The sequence below is a fragment of the Rhinopithecus roxellana genome, chromosome 4, assembly GCF_007565055.1.
Source record: "Rhinopithecus roxellana isolate Shanxi Qingling chromosome 4, ASM756505v1, whole genome shotgun sequence".
In the NCBI taxonomy this organism is placed as follows: domain Eukaryota; kingdom Metazoa; phylum Chordata; class Mammalia; order Primates; family Cercopithecidae; genus Rhinopithecus; species Rhinopithecus roxellana.
This window is the reverse complement of record NC_044552.1, coordinates 28,428,963-28,450,908: the sequence shown is the minus strand read 5'-3', so window position 1 is coordinate 28,450,908 and position 21,946 is coordinate 28,428,963. Positions and strand designations below refer to the sequence as shown.

The following is a 21,946-nucleotide window of genomic DNA, read 5'->3' as shown; positions in this document are numbered from 1 at the left end:
TTTAAGTCTGTAAACAGAAGCAACCCAAGCGTCCTTCCATGGATGCAAGGATAAGCAACGTGGTATGTAAATAAATACAATGGAACACTATTGAGCCTTAAAAAGGAAGGAAATTCTGAAACACGCTACAAAATAGAAGAACCTTGAGGATATTATACTGCCACCAGTATACTAAGTGGAATAAGCCAGTGATAAAAGGACAAACACTGCATGATTCCATTTATATGAGGTACCAAAAGTAGTCAAATTTATAAAAGAAAGTAGAATCGTGGTTGCCAAGGGCTGGGGGGAGGGGAAATGAGGAGTTACTGTTTCATGAGTATAGTGTTTCTGTTTCGCAAGATGAAAAACATCCTGGAGATAGACAGTAGTAATGATTGTACAACAATCAGAATGTACTTAATGTCACTGAACTATCCGCTTAAAAATGGTTAGGATGGCAAATTTCATATGTATTTTACCACAATTTAAAAACATTTAAGTCTGTATTTTCTAGCAATGTGTAACTGAAAATATTTATGGACAAAAGGATATATTTGGGATTTTCTTCAAAATAATATGGGATGAAGGAAAGTGGGCAGTAGTGTATATAAAACAAAAATGGCCATGAGGTTTTTTTTGTTTTTTTGTTTTGTTTTGTTTTTTTGAGATGGAGTAGTCTCGTTCTGTCGCCCAGGGGAGTGCAGTGGCGTGATCTTGACTCACTACAACCTCCACCTCCTGGGTTCAAGCAATTCTCCCACCTCAGCCTTCCAAGTAGCTGGGATTACAGGTGTGCACCACCATCCCTGGCTAATTTTTGTATTTTTAGTAGAGACAGAGTTTCACCATGTTGGCCAGGCTGGTCTCAAACTCCTGACCTCAAGTGATCCGCCCGCCTTGGCCTCCCAAAGTGCTGGGATTACATGCGTGAGGCACTGTGCTGGCCTTTTCTTTCCTTTTAGACTGGATGCTTCCCAAGGCAGAAATCTAGTCTCAAGTTTAATTGCTGTCTAAGGTGAATATGTAAGAACCCCAGGAGATTTTTCAGAACTTTAATGTGATTAATTTCAGAATTAGGTTTCACCTCAAATGATCCGCCCACCTAGGCCTCCCAAAATGCTGGGATTACAGACGTGAGCCACTGCACCGGGCCTGCCATGAGTTCTTAGTTTCAAAGCTAGATAATGGGTGTATAAGGATTCATTATTTGATTCTGTCTACTTTTGTATATAGACATGAAATCTTCCATAAGAAGTTAAAAATAGTAACAAAACAAACATAAGCAGTATACAAAACAAAAATAGTAACAAAACACCACCCAGCTTAAGAAAGAGTGCATTCTCTTAAATTAAAACCACAGTGAAATATTAACTCACTCCTGCCAGAACTGCTACTCTCAAAAAGATTAAAGATAACAAGTGTTGGCAAGGATGCAGAGAAAAGGAAACCCTAGCACCCTGTTGGTGGAAATGTAAATTAATATGGGCATTATGGAAAACAGTATGGAGGTCCTCAAAGCTAAAAATAGAGTTACCATATCCACTTTGGGGTATATATCCAAGGAATATGAAAAAAAAGTATATCAAAGAACTATCTCCACTCCTGTGTTTACTACAACATTATTCACAATAGCCAAGTTATGGGATCAACTTATGTGTTCATCAACCAATGAACAGATAAAGAAAATGTGGTACGAATACACAATGGAATACTATTCAGCCTATGAGAGGGAAATCCTGTCATTTGTGATAATAGCTGAATCTGGAGGATGGACAATATGCTAAATGAGATAAGCCAGGTGCTGAAAGACAGAAACAGCATGTGCTCCCTTATACATGGAATGTAAAACAACTGTACTCATCAAAGCAGAGAACAGATGATGCTTGACAGAGGCTGAAAAGGGAAATGGGAGGGGATAGGAGGAAATGTTAGTGAAAGTATAATGTTTCAGTTAAACAGGAGAAATAAATGGTAAGTATTTTAGGTGACAGAGATGTTAATTAATTTGGCTCAAAAATCCCACACTGTGTATGTGTGTGTGTATATATATCATAGGATCACTTAGTGTTAATACCACACAGATACAATTATAATTTGTCAATATAAAATAAATAAATAAACAGGACATCCCTTCTTTTTTTGAGATGGAGTCTCGCTGTCACCCAGGCTGGAGTGCAATGGCACAATCTTGGCTCACTGCATCCTCCACCTCCCCGGTTCAAGCAAGTCTCCTGCCTCAGCCTCCCGAGTAGCTGAGATTACAAGCACCTGCTGCCACGCCCAGCTAATTTTTGTATTTTTAGTACAGACGGGGTTTTACCATGTTGGCTAGACTAGTCTCCTGACCTCAAGTGATCCACCCGCCTCGGCCTCCCAAAGTGCTAGGATTACAGGTGTGAGCCACCATGCCCAGCCTAGATACTCTTGAGGGATCATTTCATAAGTTTCTATTTCAATAAACTGAAAGAACCAGTATAACATACAGAGGTAATTCCTAAAAGTTTCTCATTTTATTAAAAGATAAAAAGCTCCTATTTTCCAGTGACAACACAGGCCAAAAAAAAAAAAAAAAAAGACTATAAACACACTCACACCACTGATACCAACCATGAAACTAATCCTGACTTAGCTATAAGGCTGTAAAACTAGTACTCTCTCCTTTGGTTTGAATCTCTTTCTGTGATAAAAAGTCAGTTATTAACCAATCACCTAGAAACGTGGAATTAAAACCAAACCCACAAATCCACTAAAATTTCTCTTTCTCTCTTTTTTGTCTTGGTTAAGAAAATGTCTACATTATCATCTCTCAGCTCCTCTTTAACCCTGCCAGTCTGATACAGGCAGCAGAGATAACCCTTTCTGGACTTCTGCAACTTTGCCTGGCTCTGCTCCCACATACCAGACTCCAAGAGCATCACAAAGCTATCACTGCCATCACTGTCCACTGAAATCCGGTCTTCAGGGCCACTGCTATCCAATGAGACACCATCAAATGACTGTTGAGATACTGTCCTCTTCATGGAGAAAAATCGGAGTCGTGCAGCAGAACCTCCACTCACTGGGGCTGCCACCCCCTCATCTGTCTTGGCCATGGGCTCCCTGTTTAAAAAAACAAAAACAAAAACAAAAACCACAAATGTGGCTTTGGAGACATGTTTGTTCCCATCCACTTACAATACCCATCCCTTTCAGCTCAGACAACTGGATAAAGTTCCCAATATTGGGAACATGCAACTTTGACATCACCCATTACTGGCTGTAAAGAGATCAAGTCATTTTTCAATCACTGGCCTTTCTGAATCTTTTTATTCCAACATTGCTAACTGCATAGATAGCGCTCTCATATCAACATTAAATGTCAAGGTTATTCAAGGTCGTCACAGACTCAGAAGAGATCAGCTACCTACTGCTCTGGTGCTGATGAATGGCACCTGAAGCCACCTGCATTCATCCCATAAGTATTTAGTTGCTTCTGTATGTAAGGCACCATACTAGGCACTAGGCAGGAGTGGGAGATGGATCAATTGATGAGTAAGACATTCCCAGTTCTAGACAACATCAAAGAGGAAAAAGGACAAGGAGAAGAGGATCAAGAGTGGCTTCGTGGTAGGAGATAACATTTGAGGTGGTCCTTGAAGGATTGTGAAAGTGAGAAGAGGATATCCTATAGACAAGAAATGGCATAAACAAAGGCAGAGAGCCAGAAACAAAAAGAGAATGGTAAGAATAATAGCTCTGCCCAGCTGAAGCATAGGTTTTGTCAGGGAGAGCAATGGAAGATAAAGTTAAAAAGGCATTAACACAGAGAAAAGCAACCTTGAAGGAACTTTTAATACCACCCTTCCACTTTACAGATGAAGAAACTGTCCCAAGGTCATAGTTAAAGATCGAATTAAGAAAAACTCAGGCCGGGCACAGTGACTCACGCCTATAATCCCAGCACTTTGGGAGGCCAAGGCAGGCAGATGGCTTGAATCCAGGGGTTCGAGACCAGCCTGGGCAACATGGCAAAACCCTGTCTCTACAAAAAATACAAAGATTACCCAGGCATGGTGGTGCGCGCCTGTAGTCCCAGCTACTGGGGGCTGAGGTGAGAGGATCACCTGAGCCTGGGAGGTCGAGGCAGCAGTGAGCCAAGATCACACCACTGCACTCCAGCGTGGGTGACACAGTGAGACTCTGTCTCAAAAATAAAAGACTCAAGTCTCCTAACTTCACATTAAGTGATTTTTCACTTTACCACAAGAGTGGCAGCCAAATTATAGAAAACCTTGAATAAAAAATTATTTATTAAAATGCTTTGAAAACTATAAATTGCTATATGGATGTATCATAATAGTTGATTATGCCATACTTAAGAAGTTCAAACTAAATTCGGGGGTATGAGGGAAAAGCACGAAGGTTTTGGAGTAGGGAAATAACAAGATTATACCTATGTTTTAGGGTGTTTGGCCTGACTTTTTCAAACAAGCTGGAGAGGAAAAGACTTTTAGCAAGTAATGGATGTCTCATAAAACAAAATAAAATACCACCAATATAGAAGTCAACCGTACTTTTTATACACTAAAAAGTCTTCATGTGGGAACAGATAGGGAAAACTGATGTGAGATTCCCTAGAGCAGTGTTCTCAAAGTGTGGTCCTGGCAGGAGCATCAGAATCAATGGGGAACGTGTTAGAAATGCAAATTCTTGGGCCCGGTGAGGTGGCTCATGCCTGTAATCCCAGCACTTTGGGAGGTCAAGGCAGCCAGGTCACCTGAGGTCAAGAGATCAAGACCATCCTGGCAAACATAGTGAAACCCTGTCTCTACTAACAATACAAAAATTAGCTGGGCGTGGTGGCACAAAAAAAAGAAAAAAAAATGCAAATTATCAGGCCCCATCTCATTCCATGAATGAGAAATAGGGCTCAGCAAACTATGTTTTTGGTTTTTTTTTGAGACGGAGTCTCACTCTGTCACCCAGGCTGGAGTGCAGTGGCGCGATCTCGGCTCACTGCAACCTCCACCTCCTGGGTTCAAGCGATTCTCCTGCATCAGCCTCCAGAGTAGCTGGGACTACAGGCACATGCCACCACACCGTTAATTTTTTGTATTTTAGTACAGAAGGGGTTTCACCATGTTAGCCAGGATGGTTTCCATCTCCTGACCTCACGATCCGCCTGCCTTGGACTTCCAAAGTGCCGGGATTACAGGCGTGAGCAGCCACGCCCAGCCACTATGCTTTAACAAACCCTCCAGGGGATTCTGACAGAGAAACTATTAAAAAGCAGACTGTTACCAACCTGAAAGTTTGGCAAATGCATCAACAACTTTCAAAATGTAGCATTTGACCCAATAATTTCACTTTTTGGTTTTTATTTTATTTATTTACTTATTTATTTGTTTTTGAGACAGAGTCTCACTGTCGCCCAGGCTGGAATGCAGTGGTGAGATCTCAGCTCACTGCAAGCTCCGCCTCCCGGGTTCACACCATTCTCCTGCCTCAGCCTCCCGAGTAGCTGGACTACAGGTACCCACCACCACGCCCGGCTAGTTTTTTGTATTTTCAGTAGAGACGGGGTTCCACTGTGTTAACCAGGATGGTCTCGATCTCCTGGCCTCATGATCTGTCTGCCTCGGCCTCCCAAGTGCTGGGATTACAAGCATAAGCCACCGCACCCAGCCACTTTTTAGCTTTTATTCTAAAGAAAGATTTAGATATGTAAAATATTCACAAAGATTAATGTTCACAAAAATAAGGACATTTCATACAGCATTGGTTCCACCTGAGAAAAATGGGAAACAGACTAAATGACTCCCCAGATAAAGGACTGGATCAATAAATTATGATATATTAATTTACTAGGATATAATGGAGCAATTAAAAATCATGTATTCAGCCAGGGGAAGTGGCTTATGCTTATACCCCTAGCGCTTTGGGAAGCACAGGTGGGAGAGTCACTTGCACCCAAGAGTTGAAGACCAGCCTGTGCAACATGGTGAAACCACATCTCCAAAAATAAAAATAAAAATAATGTATTCATGCACCTAATGAATGGGAAAATATCACAATAAAACATTGAGTGAATAAAGCAGCAGGTAACATTGTAGAAATAATATAATCCTATTGTTGTAAAAACAGTATTTGTAGATATTATATGCATAACCATCCGCAAGTGTACACATGAATGCAGAAATACAAATATTGGAAGAAAATAAACTCAAATGTAAATAGTGGTTATCTGTGGATTGTTACAAGTGATTTTTATATTTTCTTCTTTACTCTCTTATTTCCTGCGTTGTCAACGCGATCAACACAAACCATTTTTATAATTAAAAAAATTAAAATTATAGCCCAGGCACAGTGGCTCACACCTGTAATCCCAGCATTTTGGGAGGCCGAGGTAGGTGAATCGCTTGAGCCCAGGAGTTTGAGACTAGCCTGGGAAACATGGCAAAACTCCATCTCTACCAAAAATACAAAAATTAGCTGGGCATGGTGGCACATGCTTGTGATCCCTGCTACTCAGGAGGCTGAGGCAGGAGGATCACTTGAACCTGGGAGATCGAGGTTGCAGTGAGCAGAGATCGCACCACTGGGCAACAGAATGAGATCTTTCTCAAAAAAAAAAAAATTAAAAATTAAAATTATGACAAAAGTGGTCAGAATATGGACAGCCTAGCCCTGTGGAGTATTTACACCTATAGGATAAAAGGAAGAGAGCAGTCAAGGAAAAACAAGACTCCTTCAGAGAAGTGAGAGTAACTGGGTGGGGTTACAAATGCTCAGAATGAATGAACTGATCAGAGAAGGGGGACTGAGGAAAAGGCCACAGGCTTGGGCAGTTAGGAAGTCGCTGTTGATGTTTTAAAAGGGCTCATTTCACACAGCTTGCTTTTCTCTTTTTCACCTCTGCTCTTTTTCCATCTCCCTTACTTGTCTCCATTTAGAAAAGGCAGCACATTGGGTGATTAGGAGTGCAGGCTTTTAATCCGTGTCCCACCACTCACAAGTGTGATCCTGAGCCTCAGTTTCCTCATCTGTGAGATGGGGAGTGATATTAATACTCACCTTATAGGGCTATTATAAAAATCCAGTGGACCAATATTATAAGTACTTAGGACTGTGTCTTGTCAGGCACAGAAGGCACTCAGTAAATGCTGATTAGTATTAGTATACAATTCAACCCTTGAAGTTTTTCTCTCCTTCCTCCTTGCTGTCTGTCCTAGCAGGTACTAGCTCACCCATAGGCATTACTTGGAGACCCACTTAAGATAATTCACTTAGACAAAAGCTCTAAATGCACTGGTTTTCATACCATGGTCTCTAAACCACAAAGTGTTCCAGGAAAGACTTCCCTTAGACTCAATTATCTTTCCTAAAACCATGAGGCACCTATGGGAAAATCCATACTTTTCCACTCTTCTCACTGTGCATTTCTGTGTTTTTCTGTTTACTCCCTACTCTATCTCCGGTGCTTAACACAGAGCCCAGCACACAGAAAGGGCTCAAAAGATATTTGTTGAATGAATGAAATTCTTCCTTCTCTATTACTGTGGCAGACACTGATAAGGTACCAGAAAAAACAAGTCCAAAGCCACAGCTTTTCTATTTACAAGATATAGGATATCTATGAGCTCATCCTCTCTAAAGCCTCAGTTTTCCCAGCTATAAATTGGGGATACAAATGTCTAAGGCCACCTTACCAGGCTGCTGTGGGGATCAAATCAAACAAAAAAATTACATGAAAGCCCACTGAAAATAATATACATATGCCAGTATTATTATTCTAATATAGCATATTTGTATCAATAATAGTGAAGCAAGTTGGGTACAGTGGCACGTGTCTATAATCCCAGCTACTCAGGAAGCCAAGGCAGGAGGATTGCAGAGCCCAGCAGTTCAAGACCAGCCTGCCTAATACGGTAAGGTCCGTCTTGAGGGGAAAAAAAAGTGAATCAGTGAAAAAGGAGATAATCTGATTCTAAGAAGCAATAAATATTGACTTCTATGGCCATTCCATGCATTCTCCTGGACTGTATGGTACTTCCCAATCTAGAAATGCACACAGTAAAAGGCCTTAAACCCAATGATTAGAACTAGGAGAAGGAGATGGAATGAGTGAAGGAGGCACAGAACCACTTACTTGGCTGGCGGGAGGGACAACATCTTGTGCATGGTGGAGGTCATTCGATCTCTGCCCAAACTGAAGGCATCCTTAGTCAGGGACACAGCTTCCTTGGTGAGGTCCATGGTGGCATGTAGAGCCTCCTTGGTGGCATCCTTGGTCATGTGAATAGCACTTGACAATTCTCCCTCAATGTTCTTCAAGGGGATGAGCTCACCCTGTCCATTCACAGCAGTCTCCCTGCCAGCCGGGGGCTTCAACGCAGCTGGTGAGCTGGAGGCTTGGGTTCTGCTCAGTTTTTTGGCCTGTAGGGACTCTACTGCCTCATGGCCCTTCCCTGCCAGCTGCTGGCCAAGTGGACCCGAGTCCTGCAGTTCTCCATTGCTATGTGGCCTCTCCTGGGATACATCCTGATTTTCAAGGATACTTTCCTCCAGGACCTTCTCAGGGCTTGCTGGGCCCTGGTCTGATGAGGCATCAGACTTCAGTTCCCGATCCTCTGAAGGAGATAGCTCTGAATCTACGAGGCTAGTGCTATCTGAGCCTGCAGAGTCAGCATCAACAGGACCGGGGGCAGGATGCATAAGCAGAGCCACCTCAGCACTGGGAAAGAGAACTCCAATGCAAGCTGTCTGGTCCTGCAGGGGAGACCCAGTCATTGACTCTGTATCCTTAGTCAGCTGCTCCTGAAGCCTCTGCAGCACCTCCTTCAGGCGAAGCAGAGCCAAGTACTGGTAGTGGTCAAGTCTCACGCGGACATGGGCCGGGGAATGTACAAGCATATGAACATCTGCTACATCCTCCAGCTCTGTCAGAGGCCCTTTGTTGTCCATACCACTACTGCCTTCTTTCAAAATTTCCATGACTTCTGTAAGTCCTGATAAGCTTTTCAAGTCATGCTCAGTCTTTGACCGCTGATGGGACATAGAGTCAGGGGCAAGAGCCTCAGACCGGACAGGACTTCCAAAGCTAGCTGATGGTTTCAGCTTCCCCTCTGAGGCCAAAAGGAGCTTCCGTGCCTGGGCTTGCTGCCAGCGGAGGGGTAGGCAGGCCCAAATGGACAGGGGGAAGGGGGCTACAAAATTCAAGGTATGGCCTTTGAAGTTTTCTGTTCCCTCAAAGTCCAAGGAGATCTCAGTAAAGTGGATAGACCAGAGATCCCGGGAAGCCTTAGGCCTCTGGGGAGGGAGAGTATTAGGCTGAGGCAGGCAGGAATCCATCTGAAAGGCATGATGCAAAAAAAGCATGTGCAGAAGGCTAAAGCCACCTGGAACCTTAGGAAAGTGATCATAATTGGAATGAAAGAACTCAGCAGCAGCAAAACCCCGGAAGAGACTCTGGAGGTCTGAACAACTACAATGTGGGGCATGACGTGTATTGGTGGCAATCATGCCTGATGCACAGAAGACAATGGCCTGGGGACGATGCAACTCTGCCCGCTCTCTCTTTTCCAGTGGAAAGCTCACCTTCACAGAGAAAATGAAACACAATTCAGAATGATCATGAGTATCTCAGCATCCCGCTATTAATATACATGTAAAAGATCATTTGGGCTGTGAAACTATTTTCTTACTTCCACAACATGGACAGAGCAAAATCATGGATTATGTCCATTGGAAAAATGCAGCTGTGGGTACCAGCAGGGGATAAAAGTCATACTCTCCCCTCACCTTCAACCAGAATGCATCTAGTCGGATGTCCAAGTGTTCATCTTTCTGACTTGAATCTTCCAGCTTGTAGATAGCTTTGAACTGCTCCAAGCTACGGTATAAATCCAGGCAAAAGAGGTTTCCCCAGAGCAAACTGACAGGATCCATAGTAAATGTCAGACCATTTAACTGAATGTAAAGATTAGGACAAGGGACTGGAAAGCAGAGGGGAAAAAAAGAAACATAACTGTAAACAATCCTGTAAAAAGCAATAGCTACGCTCTTACCACCTAATATTAACTATATTATGAACAGAGCAAAGGTACATATTTATACAGGGCACAGGGTTTAACAAAAGTGTGCTAAATTTACTCAAACACTGAAAACTCCTAACAACAAATGAAACTATAAGTAGTGGCCCCAAGGCTGACAAATGGGAAAAGCACAAGCTAGACAGAAGAAACAGCCAGCCTAGATGCTTACCTGGAAGCTCCTGATTATCTGGGAAGTAATACTCCGTGAACTCAATATGAATGGCAGAGACCTGGGTGGGGAGGTTGTGAAGTTTCCGACTGCAGGAAAGGAGTGTAGATGGCTTTTTACTTGGCTGTCCAGCGGTGGAAACCTAAACAATCACAACTTACTATTAGTATCAACAATCAAACTTAGAGCAGACCTCCATTTCCGCTTAGGAAGCATAAAGCCTCTACCATCCCTCCAAAATCTGTCACGGGGAACACAGTGTATTTCACACATATTCCAGGCATTCTCACACCTGCCTCACACTCTACACGAGTTAGTTTTTTCAGCGGGAGGTTCAAAGCAAAGCATTCACAGTAAAACTAGGGGAATTCCCAAGTCACGATCTCACCAGCCCTGCTCAGAAAGAAACAGAGCAAACTATTAATCTTCCCAGAAGTGAGGTAAATAGTCCCCAAATTCCAAAACTTTGTTCATACTGTTCCAGTTGCCTTCCAAGTAAACTGCTCCACCTCTTTCCAACCATGTCCTCACCTGGTGGATGTCTAGGTCATCCACCCGTACCACCAGGCAGCTAGAGCGTAAGCGGTTCCATGCTGGAGGCCGAAAGGCAGCCTGTTTGCCCTGAGAGGGGCTTCTCTCAAGAGGGTGCTTTCGAGGACTGGAAAGAGAATCTAAATAAAAATAAGGTGGGAAAAAGAATCAGATACATTCAACTCTCATTATTAATAGAATAAGGAAAGTAAAAATCCTAAGATCATTAATGCTACATGTAGGAAAGAGAGCTTAACACTGTCTAGCTCCTAGATGAACTCAAAAATATTATTCTGGAGACCAAGGCAACAGTCTACTGAATAGAGATGATGACATCAACACTGCGGCTATCGCTGGGGTCAAAGAGGTCTCTGTAAAGAAAAAAGTCACCGATGTCTCTTCATTAGATACAGTTGGGATAATTAGCTAGTTCCTGCTTTATCTTCACTGTTATTCAAAGATAAATGGCAAGAGGCTAAGCAACTGGAGTCTTCCAGTTCCTCATAACCCACCTGCTCTTCTCCGAAAGGGAGAGTCTACTCCCAGGTGCCAGGGTGGTTTCAGACCCGTCTCTTCATGCCACTTCTCCATTTTGCTCTGAAATTCCATCACCAGCTTCTGGGCCCACTGGCCTCGGGTCTCCATGGCCTCACAGTGGCGTACCCAATGTTTGCAGCTATCACCTGTGCAAAGAAGAAGTGAAAAGATTTTAGCCCAAGATTTTGATGAATGCTCCAATTTTTCCTTTCTGTCAGGATAGTCACAGTTCAGAATCTGATTCCTCACCCACAGCCCAGAAATCTCTGGGATGAGGAAAAATTATCCAATGATAGGTTGCACATTCTTCTGGATTCCATATGTGATTTTCCCCAAAGGCTCCCTAAAGGCAAGCTGTTGACTGCTGCCATATTTGACTATGGACTGCTGCCATGTTGACTATGACTTTGAATAACAGTGAAGATAATACTGGAGAGGCTCTAACACTAGTGGAAGCGAGGGGCTGAGAGTAGAATCAAAAGCAGTATCTCAGGCCCTAGATATCTCCCCTACTCACTTTCTCTCATTACTGATAAAGAATCATCAACAGTGGAAGCTGCATGTTTCCAGATGTCCTCTTGAAGAGGGATATCTCCAATACCCCTCTGAGCATGCACTGCAATCTCTGGCAACCTCCTGTTAAGCAGTCAGGGATGAATCCAGGAATCTGCCCTCAATATTTTGGGCTATGCTAGAATTGGCCCCATTCAGAGTTTTCCTAACCTGCCCAGTGGAAAGGGTAATAGTCAAACGCCATCTTGCGGAAGGTAAGCTGCATGGCACCACCCATGAGTCTGTTTGCAGAGACACCTATAAAATAAAAATACAGGTGAATGGCAGTGGAAGGAACAAAGAGGCCAAAACACCACCTAAAGCTTGCAGAAGTCCTCTTAAGGACCGGCTTCAAAGCCTGGCTGATAACACAGTACGGCCAACAGGCCACGATGCGAGGTGATTTGCAAGGCTGAGGCCCTCTTTTGAGTTACAACAGCCAATGGACATGCTCTAAAAGATCCAAAAGAAAGTATATTCCATTGTATCTGTAAATGGTTGCCAGACTTCCAGAAAGGCAAAAGAAACCACCAAACTCAGGATTCAGAAATTAGTCCTAGGTTTTCCAGACACACTCTACAGCCTCGACTGTTTCTCCAGTCCTAGTATTATTTTCCCTCAATACAACACATGAAGAGGCAGAAGCCAAATTCCCCCAAAACATAACCTACATTATTTCCTTTCATATCCTGGCCTCAGAGCTAAAGCTGTTATATTAGACAATGATTATATACTATACATACAAAATACCATGGAATGCTAAAAACACTACACAAACAGGGACATTATAAAATAAACACATAGAATATTATAGGTAAACTGAAATTTTTAGCAATAAGCCAAACATTACACTATGTTTACTGTGAATTTACATTTAATTCTTACTAAATGAATGAATTTTCCATGTTTCTATCATCTCTCTCCAATTAGACTAAAGAACTGTAAAAGTAGAAACGATTTATTCCACATGTGTGTATTGTCTGGGTCACCCTATTCAACTTCCAGCCTGTCTCCTACTAGTATATCTAGCATAGAGCCTTGTAAGTAGTAGACGCTCAAAAATATAAGAGAAAATACCACAGAAATGAGTGAAGGGAAATACCATAGAATTCTCTAGGTGTAAGCTTGCATACCTTCAACCAGTAAGGTCATTTCCATCCAATCGACATTTTGCCATCCCAAATTCTCCTAACAAGAGAGACCCCTATACAATGTTTCTGTTTCTCTACTCTTCATAATCACCCCAAGTTGGCTTTTAAGATATTTTTTTCCTAATTGCCCTCTCTCCATGAAATGTTAATACCACAAATATATGTTAATGTACTATATGTATATATATATGCTTTAATATTTTAAAAAGAATATGTATAAAGCATGCTCTTTTTATTCATTACTGGGTTACGAAATGCGAAATAATTTTTAAGTTAAAAGTTAAATTAACATTTTAAAAAGATATTAATATTTAACTTCACAACTATATTTGCTAAGTTTTAGTTTTATGTATATATTATAATGTCTCAAGTTAAACATGTAAAAGATCAACTTATATAAATATATAATAGCAATATAAGCAAAATTTTAAATACTCTAATTTTTTTCAGCAAATGAAAAACAATTAAAAATTTTTAATTTTTTTTCTTTTTTTTTGAGATGGAGTCTCACTCTGTTGCCCAGGCTGGAGTGCAGTGGCACTATCTCGGCTCACTGCAACCTCTGATTCCTGGGTTCAAGCGATTCTCCTGCCTCAGCCTCCTGAGTAGCTGGGATTATAGGCATGCACCACCATGCCCTGCTAATTTTTCTATTTTTAGTAGAGACGGGGTTTCACCATATTGGTCAGGCTGCTCTCCAACTCCTGACCTTGTGATCCACCTGTCTCAGCCTCCCAAAGTGTGGGGATTACAAGCATAAGCCACCACACCCAGCCAAAAATTTTAATCTCTTAAAATTATTTTTAGTGAACATAACCTTTAACTTTTGCTTGATATAATACCTGGCCAGGCACTGTGGCTCATGCCTATAATCCCAGCACTTTGGGAGGCCGAGGCGGGTGCATCACTTGAGGTCAGGAGTTCGAGACTCAGCCTGGCCAACATGGTGAAAGCTCATCTCTACTAAAAATACAAAAATTAGCTGGACTTGTTGGCACATGCCTGTAATCCCAGCTACTCAGGAGGCTGAGGTAGGAGAATCACTTGAACTCGGGAGGCAGAGGTTGCAGTGAGCTGAGACGGCATCACTGCACTCCAGCCTAGGTGACAGAGCGAGACTGTCAAAAAAAGAAAAGAAAAAAAGAAAAGAAAAGAACTTTTAGAGGAGGAGGTAGAGCAAGATGGCCAAACACACCCCCTCCAGTGATTATTCAGCAAGAACATCAAATTGAACAACTATCCAGGCTGGGCATGGTGGCTCATTCCTGTAATCTCAGCATTTTGGAAGGCTGAGGTGGGCCTGGACAACAGGGCAAAACTGCTCCCCTTGCCACAAAAAAAAGTTTTTTAAATAGCTGAGTATGGTGGGGCATGCCTGTAGTCCCAGTCGGGAGTCCTAGCCTCAGTCAGGAGGCTGAGGCAGGAGGATCCCCTGAGCCTGAGAGTTTACTGCAGTGAGCTGTGATTGCACAACTGCACTCTAGCCTGCTTGGCAATGGAGCAAGACCCCGTCGCAAAAAACAAACAAAACATAACTATCCACACAGGAAATCATCTTCCTAAGAACCAAAAATCAGATGAGTGATCACAGTACCCAGTTTTAACATAATATTACAGAAAGATGCACCAAAGAAGGTGGAAAAGACAGTCTTGAATTGCCGACACCACCCTACCCCCAGCCTCCTGGCAGTGGCCTCATGGCTCAGACAGCATCCGTGTGCTTCGGGGAGAGACCTCATAGTAATTATGGGACTTTGCATTGGAACTCGGTGCTGCCACAGCAGAAAGCCAACACAGGGCAGAATTCTGCCAGTGCCCACAGAGCATTTAGACCAGCCCTAGTCAGAGAGGAATCATCCATCCCAGAGGTTATTAGAGGTTATTACCTGAGTTCTGGCTAGCCCTACCACTGCATGCTAAAGTGCTCTAGAATCCTTAAGAAATTTGAAAAGCCACAAGGATTGTTAATCCCTGAGCAACTATTGATGCTATGCTGGGATGAGAGCCAGTGGACTTGGGGTGCAAGTGACCTAGCGAAACATCAGCTGGGATAGCCAAAGGAATGCTTGCATCACCCCTCCCCCAACCCCATGCAGCACAGTTTGCAGCTCTGGGAGAGACTGTTTCCTTGCACTTGAGGAGAGTAGAGGAGAGGAGAGGAGAGGAGAGGAGAGGAGAGGAGAGGAGAGGAGAGGAGAGGAGAGGAGAGGAGAGGGGCGAATACAGAGGACTTTGTCTTGCAATTTGGATACCAGCTCAACTATTATAGAACACGGCCCCAGGCAGAGTCCTGAGGCCCCCATTCGAGGCCTGTAGCTCCCAGATGACATTTCTAGATACAACAGATCCTGGGTCCGAATGGAACCCACTGCCTTGAAGGGAAGGACCCAGTCCTGGAGGGATTCATAGCCTGCTGACTAAAAGGCCCTTGGGCCTTGAATAAACAGGAGCAGCACCTAGACAGTATTCGCCATGGGCCTTGGTTGAGACCCAGGGCTGTGCTGGCTTCAGGTGTGATCTCGTGCACTCTTACTTGTGGTGGCCACAAGGAGAGACTCCTCCTGCTTGAGGAAAGAAGAGAGAAGAGAAAAGGGGACTTTGTCTTGCAGCTGGGTACCAGCTCAGCCATAATGGGGTAGTGTACCAAGTAGGTTCCTAGGGTCCCCGATTCCAGGCCTTAGCTCCTAGATGACATCTCTGGACCTGCCCTGGGCCAGAGGGGGGCCCACGGCTCTGAAAGGAGAGACCCAGACCTGAGAGCATTCACCACAAGCTGACTGAAGAGCTCTTGGGCCTTGAGTAACATTCAAAGGAGCTTCAATATGTCTGGCAGCAGACTTCTCAGTCTGCTAGGAGAGAGAGGCATGACATATTTAAAGTGATGAAGGAAAAAAACTTTTTTTTTTTTTTTGAGACTGAGTTTTGCTCTTGTCACCCAGGCTGGAGTGCAGTGGCACGATCTTGGCTCACCACAACCTCCGCCTCCCAGGTTCAAGCGATTCTCCTGCCTCAGCCCCCCGAGTAGCTGGGATTACAGGAATGTACCACCACGCCCAGCTAATTTTGTATTTTTTTTTAGTAGAGACAGGGTTTCTCCATGTTGGTCAGGCTTGTCTCGAATTCCCAACCTCAGTGATCCGCCTGCCTCAGCCTCCCAAAGTGCTGGGATTACAGGCATGAGCCACTGCGCCAGACCAGGAAAAAATTTTTATCTTAGAATAGTATATCCATGAAAATATGCTTCAGACATGAAGGAGAAATAATTTCCCAAACAGAAAAGGCTGAGGGATTTCATCAACACCAGATGTGTCCTACAAGAAATACAAAAGGGAGTTCTTCAATCTGAAAGAAAAGGACGTTAACGAGCAATAAGAAATCATCTGATGGTATAAAACTCACTGAAAATAATAACTACAGAGACAAATATAGAATATTATAACCCTCTGATTATGGTGTATGAACTACTCATATCTTGAATAGAAAGACTAAAAGATGAACCTATCAAAAATAACTACAACTTTTCAAGACACAGACAGTATAATAAAATGTAAAGAAAAACAACAAAAAGTTAAAAACCAGGGAGATGAAGTTAGAGTTTTTGTTAATTTCCTCTTTGCTTGTTTGTTAGTTGGTTTTTGTACAGTGCTAAGTTGTCATCAGTTTAAAATAATGGGATATAAGATGTTATTTGTAAGCCTCGTGGTAATTTCAAATAAAAAACAAACTGGCTGGGTGCAGTGGCTCATGCCTGTAATTAGCCAGTTGTGGTGGTGCATGCCTGTAGTCCTTTGGAAGGCCAAGACAGGTGTATCACTTGAGGCCATGAGTTTGAGACCAGCCTGGCCAACATGGCGAAACCTCATCTCTACTGAAAATACAAAACTTAGCTGGGTGCAGTGGTGCATGCCTGTAATCCCAGCTACTCAGGAGGCTCAGGCACAAGAATTGCTTGAACCCAGGAGGCGGAGGTTGCAGTGAGCTGAGATCATGCCACTGCACTCCAGCCTGGGTGACAGAGCAAGACTTTGTCTCCAAAAACAAAAAAATAAGAAAAAGAAAAAATCTACAACAGATGCACAAAAAAATGCAAGAAACTAAAATGTAGCACTAGAGGAAATCGCCTTCACAGAAAGGAAGACAGGAAGGAAAGTCAGAAGGAAAAGAAGACCAGAAAACAAATTAAATGACAGGAACTTATCAATAATAACATTGAATGTAAGCAGACTAAACACTCCAATCAAACGACAGACTAAACACTCCAATCAAAAGACACAGAATGGTTGAATAGATTAAAAAACAAAACCCAATAATCTGTTCCCTACAAGAAACACAATTCACCTACAAAGACACAAATAGACCGAAAAATAAAGGGATGGAAAAAGGTATTCCATGCAAATTAAAACTAAAAAAAGAGAAAGAAATAGTTATATATACATATATATATATATACACACATATATACACACACACACACATATCTATATACACATATACACATATATCTATATACATATACACACACACACACACACACACACACACACACACACATATATATATATATATATATTTTTTTTTTTTGGAGACCAAGTCTTACTCTGTTGCCCAGGCTGGAGTGCAATGGCATGATCTTGGCTCACTGCAACCTCCACCTCCTGGGTTCGAGTGATTCTCCTGCCTCAGCCTCCCAAGTAGCTGGGATTACAGGCACCTGCCACCACGCCAAGCTAATTTTTGTAGTTTTAGTAGAAACAGGATTTTGCCATGTTAGCCAGGCTGGTCTTGAACTCCTGACCTCAAGTAATCTGCCCCCCCGCCCCCCGGCCTCCCAAAGTGTTGGGATTGCAGCCATGAGTCACCGCGCCCAGCCCTGAATTTTTTTTTTTTTTTTTTTTTTTTGAGACAGGGTCTTGCTCTGTTGCCTGGGCTGGAGTGCACTGGTGCAATCATGGCTCACTGCAGCCTTTACTTCCCAGGCTCAAGCCTATAATCCTAGCATTTTGGGAGGCCAAGGCAGGCAGATCCCTTGAATCCAGGAGTTCAAGACAGGCCTGGGCAACATGGCAAAACCTCATCTCTACAGAAAAAAAAAAAAAAAAAAAAAAATTAGCCTGGCGTGGTAGTGCACGTCTGTAGTCTCAGCTAGTTAGGAGGCTGAGGATGGAGGATCATCTGAGCCCAGGAGGCAGAGGATGCAGTGAGCCAAGATTGCACCACTGTATCCAGACTGGGTGACAGAGTAAGGCTCTCTCGAAAAAATTTAAAAAAAGAAGAAGAAAGGAAAAAAAGAAAAGTAGAAAAATTTCAAGTACATAACCTCATGATACATCTTAAAGAACTAGAAAAGCAAGGACAAACCAAATCCAAAATTAATAGAAGAAAATACATAATAAAAAAAAGATCAAGCAGAAATAAATGAAACAAAAACAATAGAAAAGATCAACAAAATAAAAAGTTTTTTTGAAAAGATAAACAAAATTGATAAACTTTTCCCCAGACTAAGAAAAAAGAGAGAAGACCCAAATAAATAAAATGAGAGATGAAAAAGGAGACACTACAACCAATACTGCAGAAATTCAAAAAATCAGTAAAGACTACCATGAGCAATAAATTGGAAAACCTAGAAGAAAAGGATAAATGCTTAGCTATATACAGCCTACCAAGATCAAACCATGAAGAAATCCAAAACCTGAATAGACAACAGCAAGTAATGAGATCAAAGGTATAATAAAAAGTCTCCCAGCAAAGAAAAGCCCAAGACCCAATAGGTTCACTGCTGAATTTTACCAAACATTTAAAGAAGAACTAATACCTATCCTATTCAAACTATTCCAAAAAAACAGAGGAGGAAGGAATACTTCCCGAATCATTCTGTGAAGCCAGTATGCCCCAATAACAAAATCAGACAAAGACACATCAAAAAGAAAACTTCCTACATGAAAATGTTCTTGGGAGAAAAAAAAAAGAAAAAGAAAACAGAAAACTACAGGCTAATCTTCCTGATAAACACTGATGCAAAAATCCTCAAAAAAATACTAGCAAATGGAATTCAACCACACATTAAAAAGACCATTCATCCTGACCAACTGGGATTTACTCCAGGGATTCAAGGATGATCCAAATATGCAAAACAATCTATAAGATACAACATATCACAGAATGAAGAACAAAAATATATGATCATTTTACCTGATACTGAAAAAGCACTTGATAAAATTCAACATCACTCATGAGAGAAACCTTCAAAAAACTGTGTATGGAAGGAACATAACTCAACATAATAAAACATATATACAACAGACTTGTACCTATTATCATACTCAATGGGGGAAAACTGAAAGCCTTTAAGATTTGGAACAAGATAAGGAGGCCCACTTTCACCACTGTTGTTCAACATAGTATTGGAAGTCCTAGCTACAGCAATCAGACAACAGTAAGAATAGAGTATCCAAATTGGAAAGGAAGAAGTCAAATTATCCTTGTTTGCAGATGATATGATCTCTTATATTTGAAAAAATCTAAAGACTCCACCAAAAAACTATCAGAACCAATAAACAAATTCAGTAAAGTTGCAGAATATAAAATCAACACACAAAAATCAGTAGCATTTCAATAAGCCAACAGCAAACAATCTTAAAAAGAAATCAAGAGAGTAACCCCATTTACAATTCCTAAGTTTATAGGAATAAACTTAACCAAAGAAGTGAAAGATCTCTATAACAAAAACTATAAACACTGACGCAAGAAACTGAGGAGGGCTGGGCTCATGCCTGTAATCCCAGCACTTTGGGAGGCCAAGGCAGGTGGATCACTTGAGGTCAGGAGTCCGAGACCAGCCTGGCCAACATGGTGAAACCCCATCTCTACTAAAACTACAAAAATTAGCCAGGCGTGGTGGTAGGTGCCTGTAATCTCAGCTACTCCAGAGGCTGAGGCAGGAGAATCGCTTGAACCCAGGAAGTGGAGGATGAAGTGAGCTGAGATTGCACCACTGCACTCCAGCCTGGGTGACAGAGCAAGGCTCTGTCTCAAAAAAGTGGAAGCGAGGAAAGCAGGGAAGGTGAGGGGAGGGGAGGGAAGGGGGAGGGAGGGAAGGAAGGAATAAAAGAAAAAAAAATTGGACACAAAAAATGGAAAGATATTCCATGTTCATGGATTAGAGAATCAACATTGTCTATACCACCCCAGCAACCTACAGCTTCAATGCAATCCCTATAAAAATACCAATGACTCCAGACTGGGTGACATAGGGAGACTGCATCTCTATAAAAAATTTAAAAATTAGCCGGGCATGGTAGTGTGCACTTGTAGTCCCAGCTATTCAGGAGGCTGAAGTGGGAGGATCACTTGAGCCTAGGAGGTTGAGGCTGCAGTGAGTCATGATTGTACCACTGCAATCCAGCCTGGGCAACAGAGCAAGACCCTGTCGCAAAACAAAAATAGATACCAATGATAGTCTTCACAGAAATGGGAAAAATAATCCTAAAATGTATATGGAACCACAAAAAAAAGAAAACAGAATAGCCAAAGCCAGCTGAGCAAAGAGAACAAAACTGGAGGAATCATGTTACCTGACTTCAAATTATACTACGGTGCTATAACCAAAACAGCATGAAATAAAAACAGACATTCAGACTAATGAACAAAATAAAGAACTCAGAAACAAATCCATACATCTACATCTACAGTGAACTCATTGCTGACAAAGGTATTAAGAACATACATTGGGGAAAGGATGGTCTTTTCAATAACTGGTTCTAGGAAAACTGGATATCCATATGTAGAAGAATGAAACTAGACCCCTATCTCTTGCCATATATGAAAATCAAATCAAAATGGATTAAAGACTTAAGTCTAAGACCTCAAACTATGAAACTACTACAAGAAAACACTGGGGAAACTCTCCACAACATTGGTCTGGACAAAGATTTCTTGAGTAACGCTCCCAAGGTACAAGCAACCATCGCAAAAATGGACAAATGGGATGACATTAAGTTAAAAAGCCTCTGCACCGAAAAAGAAGCAGTCAACAAAGTGAAGAGACAACCCACACAATGGGAGAAAACATTTGCAAACTATTCATCTGGCAAGGGATTAATAACCAAATAAATACGGAACTTAACAGCAAAAAAAATCTAATAATCCAATTAAAAATGGGCAAAAGACCTGAATAGACATTTATCAAAAGAAGACATACAAATGACAAACAGGCATATGAAAAAGTGCTTAATATCATGGATCACCAGAGAAATGAAAATCAAAACCACAATGAGGCTGCGTACAGCGGCTCATGCCTGTAATTCTAGCACTTTGGGAAGCTGAGGCAGATGGATCACTTGAAACCAGGAGTTCAACACCAGCCTAGCCATCATAGTGAAATCCTGTCTACTAAAAATACAAAAATTAGCCTGTCATGGTCACGAGTGCCTGTAATCCCAGAGGCAGAGGTTGCAGTAAGCTGACATCTTGTCACTGCACCCCAGCCCGGGCAACACAGCAAGACTCTGTCTCAAAAACAAACCAGGCTTGGCGCGGTGGCTCACGCCTGTAATCCCAAACACTTTGGAAGGCCGGGGCGGGTGGCTCATGAGGTCAGGAGATCGAGACCATCCTGGCTTACATGGTGAAACCCCGTCTCTACTAAAAATACAAAAAAAATTAGCCAGGCATGGTGGTGAGTGCCTGTAGTCCCAGCTACTCAGGAGGCTGAGGCAGGAGAATGGCGTGAACCTGGGAGATGAAGCTTGCAGTGAGCTGAGATCACGCCACTGCACTCCAGCTTGGGCAACAGAGTGAGACTCTGTCTCAAAAAAAAAAAACAAACCAAAACAAAATAAAACTACAATGAGATGTCATCCTACCCCAGTAAAAATGGCTTTTATTCAAAAGATAGGCAAAAACGAATGGTGGCAAAGATGTAAAGAAAAGGGAACCCCTGGACACTGTTGGTG

At 42.2% G+C, this 21,946-nt stretch overlaps 1 protein-coding gene across 3 annotated transcripts in view; it reads right to left on the bottom strand.

The window, feature by feature from the left end:
• Nucleotides 1-21,946, bottom strand: part of UHRF1BP1 (UHRF1 binding protein 1) — a 77,132-nt gene that overhangs the window by 5,642 nt on the left and 49,544 nt on the right. For all 3 annotated transcript variants that reach the window (XM_030929271.1, XM_010389615.2, XM_030929272.1), the window contains exons 9-15: nt 12,016-12,102; nt 11,268-11,438; nt 10,756-10,895; nt 10,225-10,366; nt 9,763-9,956; nt 8,111-9,558; nt 2,882-3,081 (exon numbers count right to left, since the gene is read on the bottom strand). In XM_030929271.1, coding sequence (XP_030785131.1) covers nt 2,882-3,081; nt 8,111-9,558; nt 9,763-9,956; nt 10,225-10,366; nt 10,756-10,895; nt 11,268-11,438; nt 12,016-12,102 — 2,382 coding nt within the window. The remainder of the gene's footprint in view (nt 1-2,881; nt 3,082-8,110; nt 9,559-9,762; nt 9,957-10,224; nt 10,367-10,755; nt 10,896-11,267; nt 11,439-12,015; nt 12,103-21,946) is intronic.